The sequence below is a fragment of the Betta splendens genome, chromosome 5 (assembly GCF_900634795.4).
Source record: "Betta splendens chromosome 5, fBetSpl5.4, whole genome shotgun sequence".
NCBI lineage: Eukaryota > Metazoa > Chordata > Actinopteri > Anabantiformes > Osphronemidae > Betta > Betta splendens.
In genome coordinates this window covers 11,929,730-11,947,962 of record NC_040885.2, presented here as the reverse complement: position 1 = coordinate 11,947,962, position 18,233 = coordinate 11,929,730, and the positions used below count along the sequence as shown (strand labels likewise).

Genomic DNA, 18,233 nt, shown 5'->3' with positions numbered 1-18,233 from the left:
TTGTGACGACTCGGATCAACATATTTAACTTTATTCAGTGTGGGAGACGCACACGGTTACAGTCAAACTAAAATGAATAAACTATGAAACATCCATAAAACAGTTTTATTCCAGAGGACTATCACTGAAGGGAATAATAAACCCAAAGACTGGATCAAAGACCAGGCAACATGCAGCATGAGCCGTTAACGGACAAACGATAAATTACAGCAGCCTTTTTAAATTTCAAGTGCATTTTTGGCTCAAAACCTGTGAAGCTAAAGCATGCAGGATTCTTTGTCCCAACTGCTTTACTATGCTTCTAGTGCAACATTCCTTAAATGGGAAACATACTTAAAAAAAAATCACAGAAAAGCCGTATATAACAAAACAAGCTGTCTTTACAGTTGCATAAAGCTCGTCCCCTGAATGAGTCTTGTCTGTCCACTGGCCACGGAGGATGCTCCCATTGGTGCGGTGCAGGGGCCGGGGGAGGCGGGACGTTTGGTGCGTGAGCTACAAGTCCTGGTGGACGTCGTGGCCGCGTGGCGTCGGACCCGCGTCCTCCTCGTCCTCCGGCTGCTGCGCCACCAGCTGCTGGTAGCGAGCCTGCCGCTGGTAGTCGGGATCGATGTTGATCCATTTATTGGCGATCCACTTGGTGCCCCTGGTGACCACACAGCCTCCGTGCAGCGCGTATTCGTCCTGCTCCCCCACCCAACCTGTCAAAGCCCACAAGGCAACCTTGAACTTTTACGTAACCCAGCAATTATATCATTTCAAATCGTCAAGAGCGTGCGCCGGCGCCCTGGTTGTTCAGTGATTTGCCTCAGCAGATCAGTGTCCTGGAGACCGACAGAACTGACCCTCGTGTTGCAACAATTGCTATTTATTATTTCGTTTAATATTTGATTCAAACTCGACAGGGTATAAAAATGCCCTAAGAATCCTACCTCTTCCATCTGAAAGGTAGTTGTACCAGAAAACAGCTGTTCCTTTGGTGGGCGTCACCCTCAGGTTGCTCTTGTCGCAGTTTCTCCGGGTGTCCAAGAGGTCCACGTCGTTCTGTATGAGAGACTGCGACACGGCGTAAGTCAGCGAGGCGCTCGCTCGCGTCAGGCACGGACGACCAACGGGGGCTTAACGCGGATGTGAGGCACACGCACAGTGTACACACACACACACACACACACACACACACACACACACACACGCGCTCCACATGTTTCCACACCCACATACGACTACGCACCACTTCATCATAGGTCCTGTTGTCTGCCACAGGGAACGCGGTCTCCCCGCCCCCCTCAACAGAGTTCAGGTAGAAGAGAACTGTGACGTACCTGAGTGTGCGACACAGATTTCAATTGGCACACGTGTACAGTGCAAACGAACACGCGCGGACAGACACAAGCGGCGATGGAGCGCCGGACAGAGGGACGGACGGACGGACGGCCGCGCGCGCGCGCCTGATCTCACCTGCAGGACGTCTCGAAGGGCGTGGAGGTGTTGGCGGCCAGGCGCGTGTGCGCGCAGCCCGTTTCCGGGTACACGGGCCCGCTGTCGTGGTGGGCGTGGTAGTGCCCGCCCTCTTCGTAGCGGACCACCTGCAGGGGCTCGCTGAGGTCCACTAGCGCGGGGGGAAGCCGGGTGAGGCGGGTCACCCTTGGTGAGAGAGGGGAAGGGAAGGCTGTGAACCACTGGACGTCCACAAATGGATCATGTTTATTAGAGTTTTATTCCCAACCAACAAATCAGTTGTAATAAAGCCCGTATGAACCTAATGATTACTAGTCGTCCTCACCTGGCCTTGATGTCCTGGAGCACTCGGTGCGCCCCTTTGCCCTGGTAGAGCCACGTGTGCCTGCTGTTCCTCACCAGCTGACTCCGTTTCACCCCTCGCTGCAGCAGGAAGCGCTGGAAGGCGTCGCTGCTCAGAAGCCTGAACTCCTCCAGACTCAGCAGACCTGTGCGGAGGAGACGAGCGCGAGCAGCTCTGCTTCGGATCATCGCTCCTTCAGTATCAGCCCCCGTTTGCATCGGTTGCATGCAGTGTTGCAGGTTAAATTGGAGCTGCATCTACCAGCTACAGTACTTGTTGCTGTTGAATGTAAGGTGACAGGCCGAGTTCCTACCATTGCCATCCTTGTCGGCTTTCAGCCCAGCATAGATCTCTCGCAGATTCTCTGGCGTGAGCCAGATGCCGTCCCTCACTCTGGAATGGGTCAGAATCTGCGCAGTGGAGGAACAGTAAGGACGGGACGGGTCGATGAACCCAAACGCTACAGCGAGGCCTCGCAGTCCACACTTGAACACACCTCGTGGAGCTGCAGCTGCCCGTCCTGGTTGATGTCAAGGAGGTTGAAGATCTCCTCGGGGCTCAGGTTGAGCTCTCTGGCCAGCTCGTCTTGGCCGTCCTGCACCATGAGCTGACTTTCCATCAGGCCCTTGAGCTGTGCCAGCTGCATCACCACGCGGCACTCGTCCTCCGCCAGAAACCCGGGGATCTCTGCGGGGAGAGAGAGTGCGAGAGAGGGAGAGAGAGAGAGAGAGAGAGAGAGAGAGGGAGAGAGAGAGAGGGAGAGAGAGAGAGAGAGAGAGGGAGAGAGAGAGGGGGGTGGGGTGGGGAGGGAGAGGGAGAGGGGAGAGAGAGGATGAGGCGGAGAGGAGAGGGGAGAGAGGAAGCTAGCTAAGACGAGAGGGAGGGGGACCCGGGCGGGGAGAGAGGAGAACAGGGGAGAGAGAGGACGAGGAGAGCAGTTGGGGGGTTGACGGGAGAGAGAGGGAGAGAGAGAGGAGAGAGAGAGGGGTGGGGGGGGGGAGGGGAGGGGAGAGCGAGAGAGAGAGAGAGAGAGGAGAGGGGGGGGGAGGGGGGGGAGAGAGAGAGGGAGAGAGAGAGAGGGGGGAGAGAGAGAGAGAGAGAGAGAGAAACAGATAAAGCAGCACGTACTGTAACAGTTACATCATGCAGATTAATGCTGGTATGAATGGTCAGCAAATCCATCAAGCACGGGTCTGAGAAACAGGAGGAAATAATGAATATATATTTCCTAAGGTTGAGTAGAGGAAATAATCTGCACTCTCATTAAGGATCTGAGTAACGTGGATTCAGGCCTCCAGCCCTGGATTTCCTCTGGGATTAAACACAGTTCCTTGAACCTGTAATCTACACGCAGGCAAATAAGAGTCGACAAGGTGACGGTTGATTGAAAGCGTCACCTTGTAAAATCCACACGAGTCCACTTTTCCCTCCAACACGTTTGCAGGACAACAAACGTCGACGTTGTTGAATGCGTTTCACCGCGTTTGTTCTCTTACCAAACAGCAGAGGCTTCAGACTCAAAGTCCGCATCTCGTGCACTTTTCCGGGCACCAGTGACACGCGCTGCACGTGTCCCACCTAGAGATAAAGCAGAGTGCGTAGCGAGTGCGTGAGACAGGGGAGACGGCGCTGCTGAATGAAGGAGTGGGAGCGAGGCGGCGGCTTCTACTCACCCGGATCCCCTCCATCCTCGTGAGCGACACGTCGCGCAGAAACTCGTGCTTCGGCGGCGGACGACGCGCCTCGGGGCGCTGGTGGTCGGCGCCGGGGGCATCGCGACTCCGGGCGGCGTCTTCCTGCCCGCTGCTGTAGTGCACGTAGAACAGCAGCGCTATGACGTTAATGATGTACACGTGAAAAAACACCATGACCACCACGAAGTAGGAGCGCGAGCACACGCTGCTCTTGTGCGGCGAGAGGCGCTCGCACGGCGGCCGGAGCGGCGGCAAGGTCGCGCTCCCGGCCGGAGTCGCGTCCTCGGCATCCAGGGTCTCCATGTTTTCAGTCATTTCCCGGAGATGGAAGGAGTGGACGCGTCCACGGGACCGAGTCCATCTGTCAGAACGCGTTTGCGGGTCGGACTAGCCGCAGTGGCGTTTAAAAGGGGAATCCTCGCGCGGCGCTCCGGACGGTTCGCTGCGGAAATCCACATCCAGCGGCATCACCGGCTCGAGGTAAACACGGGCTGCGTGGACGTGTGGTGCGTGAACCCGTTACCCGCGCACCGCAGCGCTGACAGCCGTGTTTACGCCGCAGCAGCCCCCGTCCGCGGCGGCAGCAAGGCGCACTGCGCATCCGAACCCGTCCCACGGCCCGGTCCGTGACCCAGCGTCCGTCCGGGGACAGCGGCCATTCCACGCAGACGCCGCACTCCGCTGTTACGTGCAATAATCCTATTATCGTTTACACGACACTGCCACAGATTCAGCCCACTGCGTGCAATGCTGACCTCTGGTGACCTAAACCCACAACTGCACAAAGCCTCTCTCTCTTCCTCCCTCCCTTTCTCTCTCTCTCTGTCCTCTGCTCAGCCCCCACTTCAAAAAAGTTGACAGTGACACGTCTAAAACTTTCGTTGCTGACATCTACCTTTGACTTGTGTTCATGTATGACCTCTCAGCTAGAGTTACTATTAGCCTGCTACAGTAATCTTCACAGCATCCTCATCCAGTATTTATAATATTTTACATTAGCTAATAGTAACTGATAACATCAGCCTGACTGTGCAGTAACTTTTGAGACTCTTATTTCTTCCCTAACACACGTTAGATAATCAATGTCTTATTTGACTGCTTTTAATTGTGTCTAAATTGCATCACATTGTTCAAAAATAAAGAACCGACACATAAATGTAGCATCAAGCTGTAAATCTTTTATTGATTCAGTTTGACACAGCGTGTTTTACGTGCGTAACCTACAGTAACGAGAAGATCGTATTATATGACTTCCTGTTACTGTATAACCGTGTTTTCCTTCTCACTCTCCTACATCTTTGCCCTGAAATGACAGATCAATCAGATGTAAAACATGCTGCAGATGAAACGATCATTTATGTGAATCTTTTCTTTTTTACCTTTCCAATTTCCCGGCTCTTTGCTCTCAGCTTGTTGACCTGGGACTCGGCGATGTCAGCTCGCTCCTGAGCCTCCTCCATCTCATGCTGCACCTTCCTGTACCTGGACAGGTGTGTGTTGGCCTGCTCCTCCTGTGTGGTGTCCACAGTTAAGTCAAACCATGCAGCCTGGCTCATCGTCCTTCATTTGTGTATTTTCAGAGCTAACTGTACTCACAGCCTCTTCCGCCTGTCGCTTGTAGGATTTCACTTTGAGCTGCAGCTTGTCCACCAGGTCCTGAAGTCTAGCAATATTCTTCTTGTCCTCTTCAGTCTGTTGCAAATCAGAAAGGATGAAACATTGTAGTGCAAACGTTTGGATACATATCACTTTGTTATTAAGCATTTGTGATGAATGACTATGACAGGTTACCTGATAACTGAGCTCCTTCACTCTTCTCTCATATTTCCGTACTCCCTTTATAGCATCAGCCCCACGCTTCTGTTCAGCGTCAACTTCAGACTCTAATTCACGAACCTTTAACAAAGGAAAATGCAATCATTTTAACATGTGAAATATTGTCTTAGCTTGAAATATATATATGTATATATGTATACAGTATATGTTTGTCCTTACTCTAGCCTCCAGTTTCTGGAGCTGCTTCTTTCCTCCTTTCATGGCCAGATTCTCAGCCTCATCCAGACGGTGCTGCAGGTCCTTCACCGTCACCTCCAGGTTCTTCTTCATTCTCTCCAAATGAGCACTTGTGTCCTGCTCCTTCTTCAGCTCTTCTGCCATCATGGCAGCCTGGATTTTGAGGAGTATATATATATATATATATATATATATATATATATATATATATATATGTTCACTTGTCAAAGAAGGTGTATTTCTGCTACTACTAGACAGAAAACCAGACGGATGACTCACATCAGTGATGGCCTTCTTGGCCTTTTCTTCAGCATTTCTTGCTTCCTGAACAGCATCTTCAACTTCACCTTGGATCTGAATAAGGTCAGCTTCCAGCTTCTTCTTTGTATTAATGAGGCTGGTATTCTGAATACATATGAATTATTATTAATTTGTGTATTTTCACTGTTCATGTGTTTTGTATTGTTTGGATCTTCATTTACCTGCGAGTGCAGGAGTCCCACACGCTCGCTGGCGTCCACCAGCTCCTGTTCAGCTATTTTGCGGCTTCTGTCCGTTTGTTCCAGAGCAGCTCTCAGCTCCTCAATCTCAGCCAGCATCAGGTTGTTCCTGCGCTCCACCATGGCAACCTGTTCTTTCATTTCATCCTGAGATCTAATAGCTTCATCAAGGTGCAGTTGTGCATCCTAAAGGCATAACACAGTAAATATACTTTTGTAAGGCTGCAAAAAAAAGTCAGTTGTTTGTATTTTTGACTGTGCAACCGCACCTTGAGCTGCCCCTGCACGTTCCTCAGCTGTTTCTGGGCTTCAGCTGCCTGGCGGTTCGCATGGCTCAGCTGAATCTCCATCTCATTGAGGTCTCCCTCCATCTTCTTCTTGACTCTCAGGGCATCGTTCCTGCTCCTGACTTCAGCATCCAGAGTGGTCTGCATGGACTCAATCACTCTCTGGCTGTTCCTCTTGATCTGCTCAATCTCTTCATCTTTCTCTGCAAGTTTTCTGTCAATTTCACTCTTGACTTGGGTGAGTTCAAGCTGAACACGGAGGATCTTGGATTCCTCATGCTCCAGGGTAGCCTTGAAAAAAATATTTGTGCGATTTAGGTCTAGGACTATTAATAATGTTAGTAATTATACATATTTTGTCACACAGTACCTCTGCCTCCTCAAGTGAGGTCTGAAGCTCCGACTTCTCTGTCTCTACAATCTTCTTTGCTTTCTCCAGTTCATGAATAGTTTTTCCACTCTCACCAATTTGCTCAGTTAGATCAGAGATCTCCTCTGTAAGACACAAGATGACACAAATTTATTATCATACACAGTATTTATGACCCGTCTTATTGTACAAAAACCTGTGCATACGTTGCAGGTTCTTGTTCTCCCTCTTCAGTGTCTCCAGTTGGTCCAGAGCTTCTTCATATGAATTTTTTAGCTTGAACATCTCAGTGCTGAGAGAACGAGCTTCTTTCTGAGCTCCCTCCAGCTCTGCCTGGCTTTCTTCATACTTTTGCTTCCACTCTGCCAGAACCTATAAACATTAAGTATTTAAATAATTGACCATTGTATTCTTTCATTTTACAGTGATTTCAAGGCAGAAATGAAAACCCAACCTTGTCAAAGTTCCTTTGCTTCTTGTCGAGGTTAGCAGCCAGAGCGTTGGCTCTCTCCACATCGATCATCAAGTCTTCCACTTCACCCTGCAGCCTCTGTTTAGTCTTTTCCAATGAGGCACATTTTGCATTCACAGCCTCAATGGATTCCTCAGCATCCTGAAGACGCTGGGCAAGCTTTTTCCTGTAAAGAAGTTTTGTTTTCAAACTTGCAAGTACAGTACAATGCTTACTTTTGTAAGTAATGATAAAACAGTTGTATATTATTGCTACTATAAGCAATAATTTTCAAATTGCATTTATTCCAGTTAGTTCATGTTAATGATGTCTTTAATGCTCATCATGTATTACGTATCACTCAATGGATTAAACTGCTTTGGGAAATGTGGTTCTGCAGGATATACAGTAAATGAACAGAGCTAAAGGGACTTGCTTTGCCTCCTCCAGCTCCTCGGTGCGCTGAATGGCATCAGTCTCATATTTGGTCCTCCACTGAGCCACCTCGCTGTTGGCCTTGGACATGGCTCGCTGCAGCTCACCCTTGGCCTCCTGCTCCTCCTCATACTGCTCTCTGAGCAGGTCACAGTCATGACGAGATGACTGGACAGCATGAGCTAGGGCGTTCTTGGCCTGAAATGAGAAACTGATTAATATTTAACACTAACCATTTAGTGCTTTTTTCCTCTTCGATCATCATGTTTATGGACCTTTACCTTAACTTCCTCCTCTATGTGCCTCTTCAGCTCCTCAACCTGCTGAGTATAAGCCTGCTTGCCTCTTGTCAGCTGGGAAACAAGAGCTTCTTTCTCCTCCAGTTGACGACTTATTTCACCTAGAGTGAGATGAAGTGAGAAACAATCAAAGTGCAGCTATTTTTTCGAAAAGATAATAGAGCCAAAAGTTTACCATATGTTTATCTCACCATTCTCTGTTTGGAGTCTCGCCCTTTGTACCCCAATATCATTTAGCTGCCGCACATTCTCATCATTCTTGGACTTCATCTCACTTAGTTGATCTTCAAGAGTGCGACACATTTTCTCCAAATTGGCCTTTAATGGACAAGTTGTTTAGTTTATACAGTCCTATCTTTTTTGGCTAAGTTGCATATGACATTTACTTTACCTTTGATTTGGCAATGGCCTCCATATTGCTTGAGAGGTCGTCAATCTCCATCTTGTATTCACTTTTCTCTTTCTCCAGCTTCTGTTTGACTCTCTGGAGGTTATCCAGCTGTTCTCCCAGCTCTGCCACACTGTCGGCCTGCTTCTTGCGGAGAGCAGCAGCAGTGGCCTCATGGTGCAGGGTGGACTCTTCGAGATCCCGACGCAGCTTCTGAAACTCGGCTTCGCGCTTCTTGTTCATCTCAATCTGAACAGAAGTCGCTCCACCAGCTTCTTCCAGCCTCTCACTGATCTCCTCAAGTTCCCTGGAGAGATCAGACCTCTGCTTCTCAACCTTGGCCCGAGCAGCTCGTTCAGCCTCAATCTCCTCCTCCAGTTCTTCAATACGAGCCTGATGTTTAAATTTAAAAGGCAGATTGGTATAGAGTAGCATTGCTGCTAAGCCAGTGGAATAACCAGAAAGTGACTAGACTAACCTGGTGTTCTTTGATCTTCTTTTGAAGTTGAACAGAAAGAGATTGCTCATCTTCAATCTTGCCAAGAAGCTGGCTTGTTTCAAAGTCCTTTCTGAATAAGGAAGTAATTCATAAACATATAGAACTATACTTGTGTTTTGAAAGTGAGCTAAGCAACTAAATAATGTTTGAACTTTGACATTTTAAATTGGTATAAGGAATATTAGCTTGTGTTTGAACACATATCTCAGACTGAAAAATGTATAACATAAGTGATATACTGTTGCTCACTTCTTAAGTTTCTCGTCAGACTGCTGCTTGTCATTCTCCAGATCCATTATGGTTTCATGGGCCAGTTTCAGATCTCCTTCTAGCTTTCTTTTAGCTCGCTCAAGGTCCATGCGAAGCTTCTTTTCTTGCTCCAGTGAACCTTCAAGCTGTTATAATGGAGATGAGAAATGAGTCTTGTTTATTTACTTGATAAAGGGGTTGAAATCAGAGTCTCGTTACTACCTACATCATCCACTTGCTGCTCCAGCTTGGTCTTGGCCTTTGTCAGAGTGTTGACTTTGTCTTCCTCTGCCTGCAGGTCATCAAGGGTCTGCTGATGGGCCTCTTGGAGGGCCTTCTTCTCTTTAGTCAGCTTGGCGATGGCTTCATCTAGTGAGGTCATCTCCTCAACCAGGTTCTTAACCTACAATCACAATATTGTGAAAATATTGGACCACTTTCTTGTTTTCTGCAAAGAATATTTAGTCTAGTGAGAAATAGACCAACCTTGTTCTCAGTGGCATGTTTCTCCTTCTCCACTTTGGCCAGGGTGAGCTCCAAGTCATCAATGTCCTTCTTCAGCTCAGAGCACTCGTCCTCCAGCTTCCTCTTCTTTGCTGTCAGTTCAGCATTGATTTCCTCTTCATCCTCCAGTCTCTCAGACGTCTCTTTGACTTTGGCTTCGAGCTGGATTTTTGCTTTGATGAGCCCCTCACACCTTTCCTCAGCATCAGCAAGGTTTTCCCCTTCCTAGATTTACATTAACATACAGTCAATTTTTCTTTCTTTTTTAAAATCATGGATAATATCACCACTTTGTTCACGTACAGACTGAATTTGCAGCTGCAGGTCGTTTTTCTCCTGCAAGAGAGAAACCATCTTCTCCTCCAGTTCCTTCTTTTTAGCCAGAGCCTTTGCAAGCTCTTCTTTGGTTTTTGCAAAGTCTTCTTTCATTTGAGCCATCTCCTTCTCTGTCTCCGCACTTTTTAGAAGAGGCTTAATTTTGAAGTACAACTTCATCCATGGCCAGGTTTTGACATTCATGAATGAGCGGATGTTGTACTGGATGGAGTAAATGGCCTCCCTAGAGTTAAATATAATACATTTGTAAAATGTACAGTATGATGTGAAAGTTACAGAATGTACTGTACATAATGTGACTTAAACTAAATGCCTGCACTACCTCCTCTCCATCATCTTGACAAATTCTCTTCTCATGAGGAAACCCCTGCAAAGAGCCTGAGTCATTGTGACCAGGATAGCGAGTTTATCATCTCGCATTTCCTCCAGGAGACCCAGCAAACCAGCCTTAAAGAAAACCTAGACAAACATTTTGCTTTATAAATACTGCAAGCATGAATATAAGTTCAAACAAAGAAGTGAAGCAACAAACAAACATTACCTTTGTGTGTCCAAATTTGTACTGAGTATGATCCACATCAATAGACCCCAAGAGTTTCTCTGAAGCCTTTTTGTTGTCAATGAACTGTCCCTCTGGGATGACACTAGCGTTCAACACTTTGTATCTGATTGTAGGGAAATAAACACTGATTAATTGAGTTGAATTTCTTCATTATAAATACTGTTGATAATCACCTCTGCTTGAAGTCTCCATAGAGGATTCTGCTGGGGAAGCCTTTCCTGCAGATCCTGATTCCTTCCAGCACACCATTACACCTCAGCTGATGGATGACCAGGAAGTTTTCCATCAGACCTATATGATGTTGAATCCTTGTTAAACACATTTAATTGTTAGGGATAACAGTTATACGTGTAATTTGTGTTTTTTACCTGGTGTCTTTGATTCATTAGGAATCAAGCAGCGCACAAAATGAGGATGGGTGCTCCTCAGATTTGTCATCAGCTTTCCTAGATTTTCCTGAAGAATCAAAACAATGTTAAATTAGCAAAAGACATTAAAATAGACACAAATAGTGTATATCAAGTATTTTCTATCTCACCCTAAACAAAGCAGACACAGTCTGGAATGAGCCACCCTTCTTTTTGCCTCCACCTTTCTTGCCACCACCTTCAGCTGTTAGTGGAGAGTTTTGGTGTAACTTACACAATATGTATGTACAGTACAACATGAATAATAGAATAATATGATTGTTCAGTTTAAATGTCTGAAAATACTACTAAACATGTACCATCTCCTGAGGCATGTGACGCATACAGCAAGGCCAACAGTTTGACTGAAGACTTCTGGTAGAGCTGAACCACTGAGTCGTTGAGTGGATCCTTGTTCTTGTCCAACCAGCCAAGAACATTGTAATCCACAGTGCCAGCATAGTGCACCAGGGAGAAATGGGCCTCTGCTTTACCTTTGGTTGGCTTTGGCTTCTGGAAGGGGGCACTTTTACCAATATGCTGGTCGTACAGTTTGTTCTTGAAGGTCATGTCTGTCGCCTTGGGGAACATGCACTCCTCTTCAAGGATGGAGAAGATGCCCATGGGCTGGCACATTAAAGAACCGTTAATACACAAGCTCATCTTCATGGTTCTATTAGTGAACATACAGTACAGCATGTGACTCACCTTCTCAATAAGCTCAATGCAGGCAGCCAAGTCCATACCAAAGTCAATGAACTCCCATTCAATTCCCTCCTTCTTGTACTCTTCTTGCTCCAGGACAAACATGTGGTGGTTGAAAAACTGTTGCAGTTTTTCATTGGTGAAGTTGATGCAAAGTTGCTCCAAACTGTTGAACTGAAGACAAGTCTTAACGTTTAATCAGGTCCAAAAATGAAGCTGCATCTTTCAAAGATTATGTAGTAAATACTGTACTTACATCAAAGATTTCAAAGCCAGCAATGTCCAGGACACCGATGAAGAAGCTTCTGGGCTGTTTGGTGTCCAGCATCTCATTGATCCTGACGACCATCCACAAGAACATTTTCTCATAGACAGACTTGCAGAGAGCCATGACGGAATTGTTCACCTGATTTCACAAAGGGTACAAGAGTAACAATACTGAGAGTAGAGTAGATATCAAGATGCAATCACATAAATTCTCATGTTCTTGTTCTACCTGAGGGACAGTTTGACCTTTGGTCACATACTCGTTCCCAACCTTCACTCTGGGGTAGCAAAGTGCTTTTAGCAAATCAGCAGAGTTCAGCCCCATGAGGTAGGCAATCTTATCTGCCACTGTGAACAGAACACACATCAGATCATGTCAGATTTTTGAAAGCAATAACTTCAGGATTAAAGTTACAGTATAAGGTCATGGAAAACACTTTAAGACGTTTATGTTTAGGTTTCATACCCTCAGTCCCATCAGGCTCAGCCTGCTCTTCACGCTGCTTCTGCTTGAACTTCATGTTTCCATGATGCATCACGGCTCCAGTCAGTTTGTAAATGCAAGCCTTCTCTTCTGCAGTGAAGCCCAGGATGTCAATGGCAGTCTGTGACATGAAGAGTAGGTTAAAGCTCTACTTATTATTACTCTTGTTAGAGCTTTACATTTTCATAAAAACAAACATGCACTTCTGTTATGGCAATAAATCCAAAAATGAATTAGAGACGTGGTTTCTCACATCAGTAGCTATGAATTCTTCAATGTCATTGATACTCTTGACAGTGATTTCACCGTGGCTAATCATCGGATAGTCGTAGGGGTTGGTGGTGATCAGCAACGCCTCTGTAGCAACACATGGAAGAGTACATAACCTTTTACTATTTACGTATAAAGACCATTGTTGCTGAATATCATGATAACAGTTTAGTAATGCTCTAGTCACACACCTATGAGTTCAGGTTTGTGGCCAGTTGTGAGCTGGTAGAAGATGTGGTAGCTCCTCTCAGCAGAGAGCTGGAAGGTCACTCGAGACTTCTCCAGCAGATCTGTGGGTTTAAGAACATCACAAATTAGGAATCTCTCAAATGTCTCTGAAGGAGATAAACAAAATAAACAAAATGATCTCACATGTTTCAATATCAGCTGAAGCCAGCTTTCCAGTTGACCCAAAGTGAATTCTGATAAATTTTCCCTGTTTGGAGACATTAACTTTCAATCAATTTGTTTATACTAAAATGTTTAAGATCAAGGATCAATCATGAGAACTTACAAAACGTGAAGAGTTGTCGTTCCTCACAGTCTTGGCATTACCATAAGCTTCCAACAGAGGGTTTGCTGCAATGATTTGATCTTCCAGTGACCCCTAAAGAAAGCAGTCGTTTTTACCAGTATGTTTAAATGCAGCTTCATCTTTAGATTTCACATGAATGACTTCCAACTTCTCCCACCTGCATTTTTCCAGGAACCGGCTCAGCTTTCTTTGCTGAACTGGACACTGCGATTGTCGCAAAGTACTGGATGACACGTTTGGTGTTGACAGTCTTTCCTGCACCAGATTCTCCACTGGATTGAGAGGTGTGTATAATCTTCATCAGTACATATGGGAATAAGTGCTTAACAATATTAACTCAATATTTTGGTACTTACGTAATCAGGATTGACTGGTTTTCTCTGTCTGTAAGACATTTTAAAGAATTCATGACATTTAGGAGTCTATGTCTCATAAAGTGCAGCGGCTTTATCTCTTAGTAACTTACCTTGAAGCATGAACTGATAGGCGTTATCAGAGATGGAGAAGATGTGGGGCGGAGCTTCAACTCTTTTTTTGCCTCTGTATCCTGCGACGACCATTGCATCATACACTGGGAGCCACTTGTAGGGATTCACAGTGACGCAGAACAGACCTGAGTAGGTCTGCGGAGGCAGAAAGAATCCTTACTGACACACATCTCACCATTGCGTAAATGCTGGTGTTATTATTTCAAACTCACATAGATCATCCATGCTGCATAGCGCTCTTTGAGGTTATACAACACAGAGGGTTCACTGAGGTGGGTCATCATGGCCATGTCCTCAATCTTATCAAACTTTGGAGGGTTCATAGGGAAGATTTCATCTTCTTTCACTGTCAGAGTCTTTAACAAAGAGGTGCAAATATATACTTAGTTACTATTTAAGAGTCTATGAACTATTATTTTTTCCTTTGTTCCTCTCTAATTTATCTCATTTTTATTTTTAAGATTTTTGAGTAACAGTAAAAATCCTACTTCTAAAATGTAAAACACTGTAAAGCCAATTGGCAAGCACCTTCTCACCTTTTTACAGAGAGTCTCCACCGTGGCTTTGCCGCCCTCTCTTTTGATGAGTTTCCCCTTGAGGTACATCTCAGTAGGCTCAGTCACAAAGTAAGCTGTTTTAGCATCAAAGGGAGTGTTCTGAGCTTCAATCCTCTCCCTCTCTGGCTTGCGGAGGTAAATGGCCGCAGGCCCAAAACACTCCATTTCTGGGTCCCCGCTCATGATGACCCTTTACTAAAAACAAGGAAAAAAGACAATAGTAGCTCATTTTATATGCCTGCATTGCCAACAGGTGCACACTCTAACAGTATCATTATAGAACAAAATGTTTAACTTAGTAATTACTTTGGACCACACCAGATGATCAGTGCTTTTCCTTGCAGGCTTCAGAGCAGACTTCTGTAAAGTAGTAAAGATGTAAGATTTACAATTAATGAGATTTAAAAAGGGAAATGTAATGGCCTCAAATAATTATTCACTTCTCAAGTGTTCAGAGACACAATGTTAACTCATATAGTCAAGTAGTTAGGACAGTCAAACAGCTGAGCATGTAGGGAGCTTACCTTCTGATGGTGCCTTCCTCAGTGGAGGCTTGCTGTGCCTTTTTATATAGCGCGATGGGAGGCTGTCACATGTGTCCTGCTGTATTTGGTCATGATGCCTGGCTTATGTGTTTGCAGTGGTTTCTATCTGAAGCTGCTATATTCAGAGTTGGACAGATTTTTTTTATGCTAGGTCACTAATAATCTGCTCATAATAAGGGAAATATTAATTATAATCTTGTGATTAAGATGTTGACTTTAACAATGAGTGAAGCCAGAAGATCTGAAGATGGAGGCAACGTTTTCAGATGAACACACACTTTTTTTCCACTGGAGAGTTTACAACAAGCAAATGTTGCTATATATGTTTGGGGATGAGAAATAGGTTCAGATACTGCTGTTGATGCAAATATTGCAGGGCACAGATGTGAAGGTGGTCCAGCCCTTGCTCAAGGTTACGTTGGTATTATCAGACAGTCCAAGGCTGTGACTAATGCATCTTTTTAATGCTCTCTGCCAAAACAGAAGCCCATTGCTATGCTTTCAAGAAGCTTTATAAAGTCACTGATATAGTGTTTCAGAGTCCTTACAAGTCAGAAATTATTAGAAAAATCAAAGGAGTGCCAGAGAGCTTTAAAGAAAAGTAGGGATTGCCAAGGGATTATTTGACATAACTCTGCCAACAGCTGCTTTTATTCTTTCTTTTAAGGGACACATACTGTAAGGGTGAGTGAGACAATCCCTAAAAGTAGAGCAAGTGACTGATGATTTACAGCTTCATTTCCTCTATGTTTTGCAAATTGGCCACCGCTTTGTATTGTTCAAGTGTTTCTCTCAACATTGTTCAGGCATTTAGTTTTAATAGGTTCTTCAGAGGGATCCTGTTAAAGATGCTGAACACAGCTGGCTCAGTTTACGAGAGAGTTTATGGAGATTAGCCATTGTTTCCATTGGAAACAAGATACAAATTCAGAAGTGATGACCCCGAAGATATAAAGAGCCTCTGTCTTCAGTGGATGTTTGTTACACGATACGGTACCTTCTCTGAAATCTTCTGTCTTATTAGGGCAAAATACAAATATAGCAACAGCTTTGTGTCGCTGCATGAGCCAAATGCCAGATGCCCAAGACACATTGTGTTTTTATGGCCTTTGATCTCCGCCTGCCAGTTTCTCAATTTGTCAAGCAGCAACAACTGGACTCAGCATAACAAGCCAAGGTGAGTGTTGAGTAGCATTCCGCTCTGCTGGCTGATGGATACACGTTTCCCGCCACAGTAGCATCGATTTTAACACCGTAAGTACATGCATTTTGCTTTATTTCAGACATATTTATGTCCAATGTGTTTGAAGTATTGTTACGATTCTGCATTATCAGAATTTCTGGTAAATCTCTGCAGATATTTGGTGTAGATCCTATTACAGAATTGGACTGTTGATACATTAGGACAGACTTGTGCGCACTAATAGAAGAAGAATAGTTAACATGTTAACAGCTTTGTTCTGTCTTGATTAAACAAAAATGTGCAAATCTTTTTCAACAACGGCAACTTAGTCTGTTTTTTTTAACAACTTCTCTGTGTGCTGTAACTGTTAAAACAGCTCAATGTCATCGTATTAAGACGAGTTGTAATATTGTCTTGCAGTCTTTAAATGCTCACAGTCACATTAGCCTGCTTTAATAACCAACACGTATAATTATTTTTACTTTGAATAATGTCAGACTCTTATGTTTTTGAGATGTGTCTAGGACTTGCTGGCTAATATTAGGACAGTATGTTGGGTTTTGTCTCAGGCTGCCTGTCCATCTATCAGTTAAGCTCGAGGGATTATGGTGCATGGCAAGAAGTCTGATGTGTCCCACAGTGTGTTAGTCATCAGTGATATTTTGAGGTTACTCTCATATAGAAGATATTTGGCCTTATCAGGCCACATAGTGTCTTAATACAAACTTTAATTAACTTAATTTGGGGTCGATCAATAAATAATTAAATAAAAAACAATAGATAGTAAATTTATACAATGATGTGATTTAGGCTCAAACTGCATTTGTTAAATGGCCACAGGATGTGAAGGATATCAGCTCCTAATGATGTTTCTGCTGTCACTAGAATGCACAGTATGCATTAATGCTTGTAGGTGGGAGTCAGTGGCCTCTTGTAAACACCTGAGGGAGCCTCGTGTTGCAAAGGTGCAAACATGTTGCTTAAGTTACCAGGCCCTTAACATTCACCCTGACTGTAACCTGTTACCTCAGGCCGCCGGCAACCAATAAGGTGTTCATTTAAAAGTATATATAGATATATAAAATCTAAAATAAATTTATTTAGAAAAGAATTTAGAAAACTTTTGCTTTGGACTTTCCTGTTTGGTAACATGGTCTGAGGGCATAATTAGGTTACCACCCCCCACCCCCGTATCAGACAGCTCCTGTCCATCATAGCCCACATATCAGCTTCAATCCTTTGTGCATACTGCATGTGGCAGCATTTCACACTTCTGGTGTGTTTACAGTAAGTGAAGTTGCTTACAAGGTGTAGTGCTTAGTGCCTCACTGCATAAAAGGTCCTAGGTTCAATTCCAGGGTTGACAAAAGTGCATTTCTGTGTGGGTTCTCTCCAGGTGCTATGGTTTTCTCCCACAGTCCCAGATATGCAGAATGTATTGGAGTAATAGTCATATTAATAGTAATAAACAATATTTCACAACAAACTGGGAATTTGTTACAGTCTAAGTGCAGCTTTTCTTTTATGTTTGCTAAATACTAAAATAGTTGGTGACCCTTGTGAGGAATAAGCAGCTAAGAAGATGAGTGAGTGACAATACTACAATAAGGGTACAGATGCTGGTTCTATGCCTCCATGCGGGGGCAGTGGTGTCACACCCTGGATGAAACCCTGGGTGAAACCAGGGTGGGACACGAGGGGGGGGGGGTCATAACTGGCATCAATCTCCAAATTAATGGCAAAGTAAAGTCAGCATAAGCTAAAACGGGAGCACTCACCAGCTTGGCTTGGAGACCCAACCTGTCCCTAAGGCCCGTTGGAGAGGGGCTGTCATCCCTGCAAAGCCCTCCTCAAACATCCTCTAATAACTGGCAAAGCCCAACAATGGTTCCAAGGCAGAGGTTGGCTGGGGCCAAGAGCAATCTACTCTAGGTCAGTGGAAGAAACGTGTTCTGTAAGTAACACTCTTCTAGTTTAAAGAAGTCACTTATTCAACTTTAAGACAATCACATCGGTAAGGCAAGTCTCCTCAATCACCTGGCTCTCTAAAAGCTGCCCGATGTGAGCCTTTACGGCCTTAAAGTCAGATGGAGGGATGAACCTCTGCCTGGGTCAAATCAACATGATGGGTAGCAAAGACTGGAAAGAGAGAAGGTACGTTATGCTGCTCCACTGGTACAGGGTGGACACATCTACCGGTTGGATGGGGTCAGGCAGCCATGGTTTGAAACTAAGCTGGGAGCCCATAGTGGCAATCACCAGTTTGCAACCAGCAGACAAGCTGTTCCCCATATGTGTTACTTGATCATTTGAAAAATATACAGCAGATCCAGACAGTGTTTATTAAACACAGTATAGTGACTTAACTAATCATCTACTCTAATCATCCCACTCAGAAAAAAGA

At 44.9% G+C, this 18,233-nt stretch overlaps 2 protein-coding genes across 4 annotated transcripts; both read right to left on the bottom strand.

Annotated features, from left to right (window-relative positions):
* Nucleotides 1–15: 15 nt before the first annotated feature.
* p4htmb (prolyl 4-hydroxylase, transmembrane b) lies at nt 16–4,250 on the bottom strand. Of its 2 annotated transcripts, none has more exons than XM_029151882.3 (9): nt 3,475–4,250; nt 3,199–3,379; nt 2,298–2,488; nt 2,115–2,211; nt 1,784–1,946; nt 1,459–1,644; nt 1,232–1,322; nt 933–1,056; nt 16–701 (listed from the first exon to the last, which is right to left on the bottom strand). In XM_029151882.3, the coding sequence occupies exons 1-9, from the start codon at nt 3,808–3,810 to the stop codon at nt 496–498; spliced, it is 1,575 nt and encodes a 524-aa protein (XP_029007715.1). In that variant the 5' UTR covers nt 3,811–4,250; the 3' UTR covers nt 16–495. The 2 variants fall into 2 exon arrangements, with proteins under 2 accessions (XP_029007715.1, XP_029007716.1); XM_029151883.3 differs by having other exon boundaries at nt 3,298–3,379; nt 3,475–4,249.
* Nucleotides 4,251–4,653: 403 nt separating this feature from the next.
* On the bottom strand, nt 4,654–14,461 carry LOC114856147 (myosin heavy chain, fast skeletal muscle-like). 2 transcript variants are annotated; one of them, XM_041070986.2, is made up of 40 exons: nt 14,408–14,461; nt 14,081–14,296; nt 13,757–13,900; nt 13,523–13,679; nt 13,413–13,440; nt 13,214–13,328; nt 13,036–13,128; nt 12,894–12,957; nt 12,713–12,811; nt 12,505–12,608; nt 12,234–12,372; nt 11,997–12,115; nt 11,757–11,906; nt 11,504–11,674; nt 11,116–11,422; nt 10,927–11,000; nt 10,757–10,844; nt 10,562–10,679; nt 10,368–10,491; nt 10,149–10,285; nt 9,794–10,049; nt 9,473–9,715; nt 9,213–9,389; nt 8,987–9,132; nt 8,717–8,807; nt 8,242–8,631; nt 8,042–8,168; nt 7,833–7,951; nt 7,553–7,749; nt 7,120–7,303; nt 6,872–7,037; nt 6,666–6,790; nt 6,278–6,586; nt 5,991–6,194; nt 5,788–5,913; nt 5,491–5,661; nt 5,287–5,391; nt 5,092–5,187; nt 4,875–5,006; nt 4,654–4,798 (listed from the first exon to the last, which is right to left on the bottom strand). In XM_041070986.2, the coding sequence occupies exons 2-40, from the start codon at nt 14,282–14,284 to the stop codon at nt 4,778–4,780; spliced, it is 5,820 nt and encodes a 1,939-aa protein (XP_040926920.1). In that variant the 5' UTR covers nt 14,285–14,296; nt 14,408–14,461; the 3' UTR covers nt 4,654–4,777. The 2 variants fall into 2 exon arrangements, with proteins under 2 accessions (XP_040926920.1, XP_040926919.1); XM_041070985.2 differs by having other exon boundaries at nt 5,092–5,391.
* Nucleotides 14,462–18,233: the final 3,772 nt, after the last annotated feature.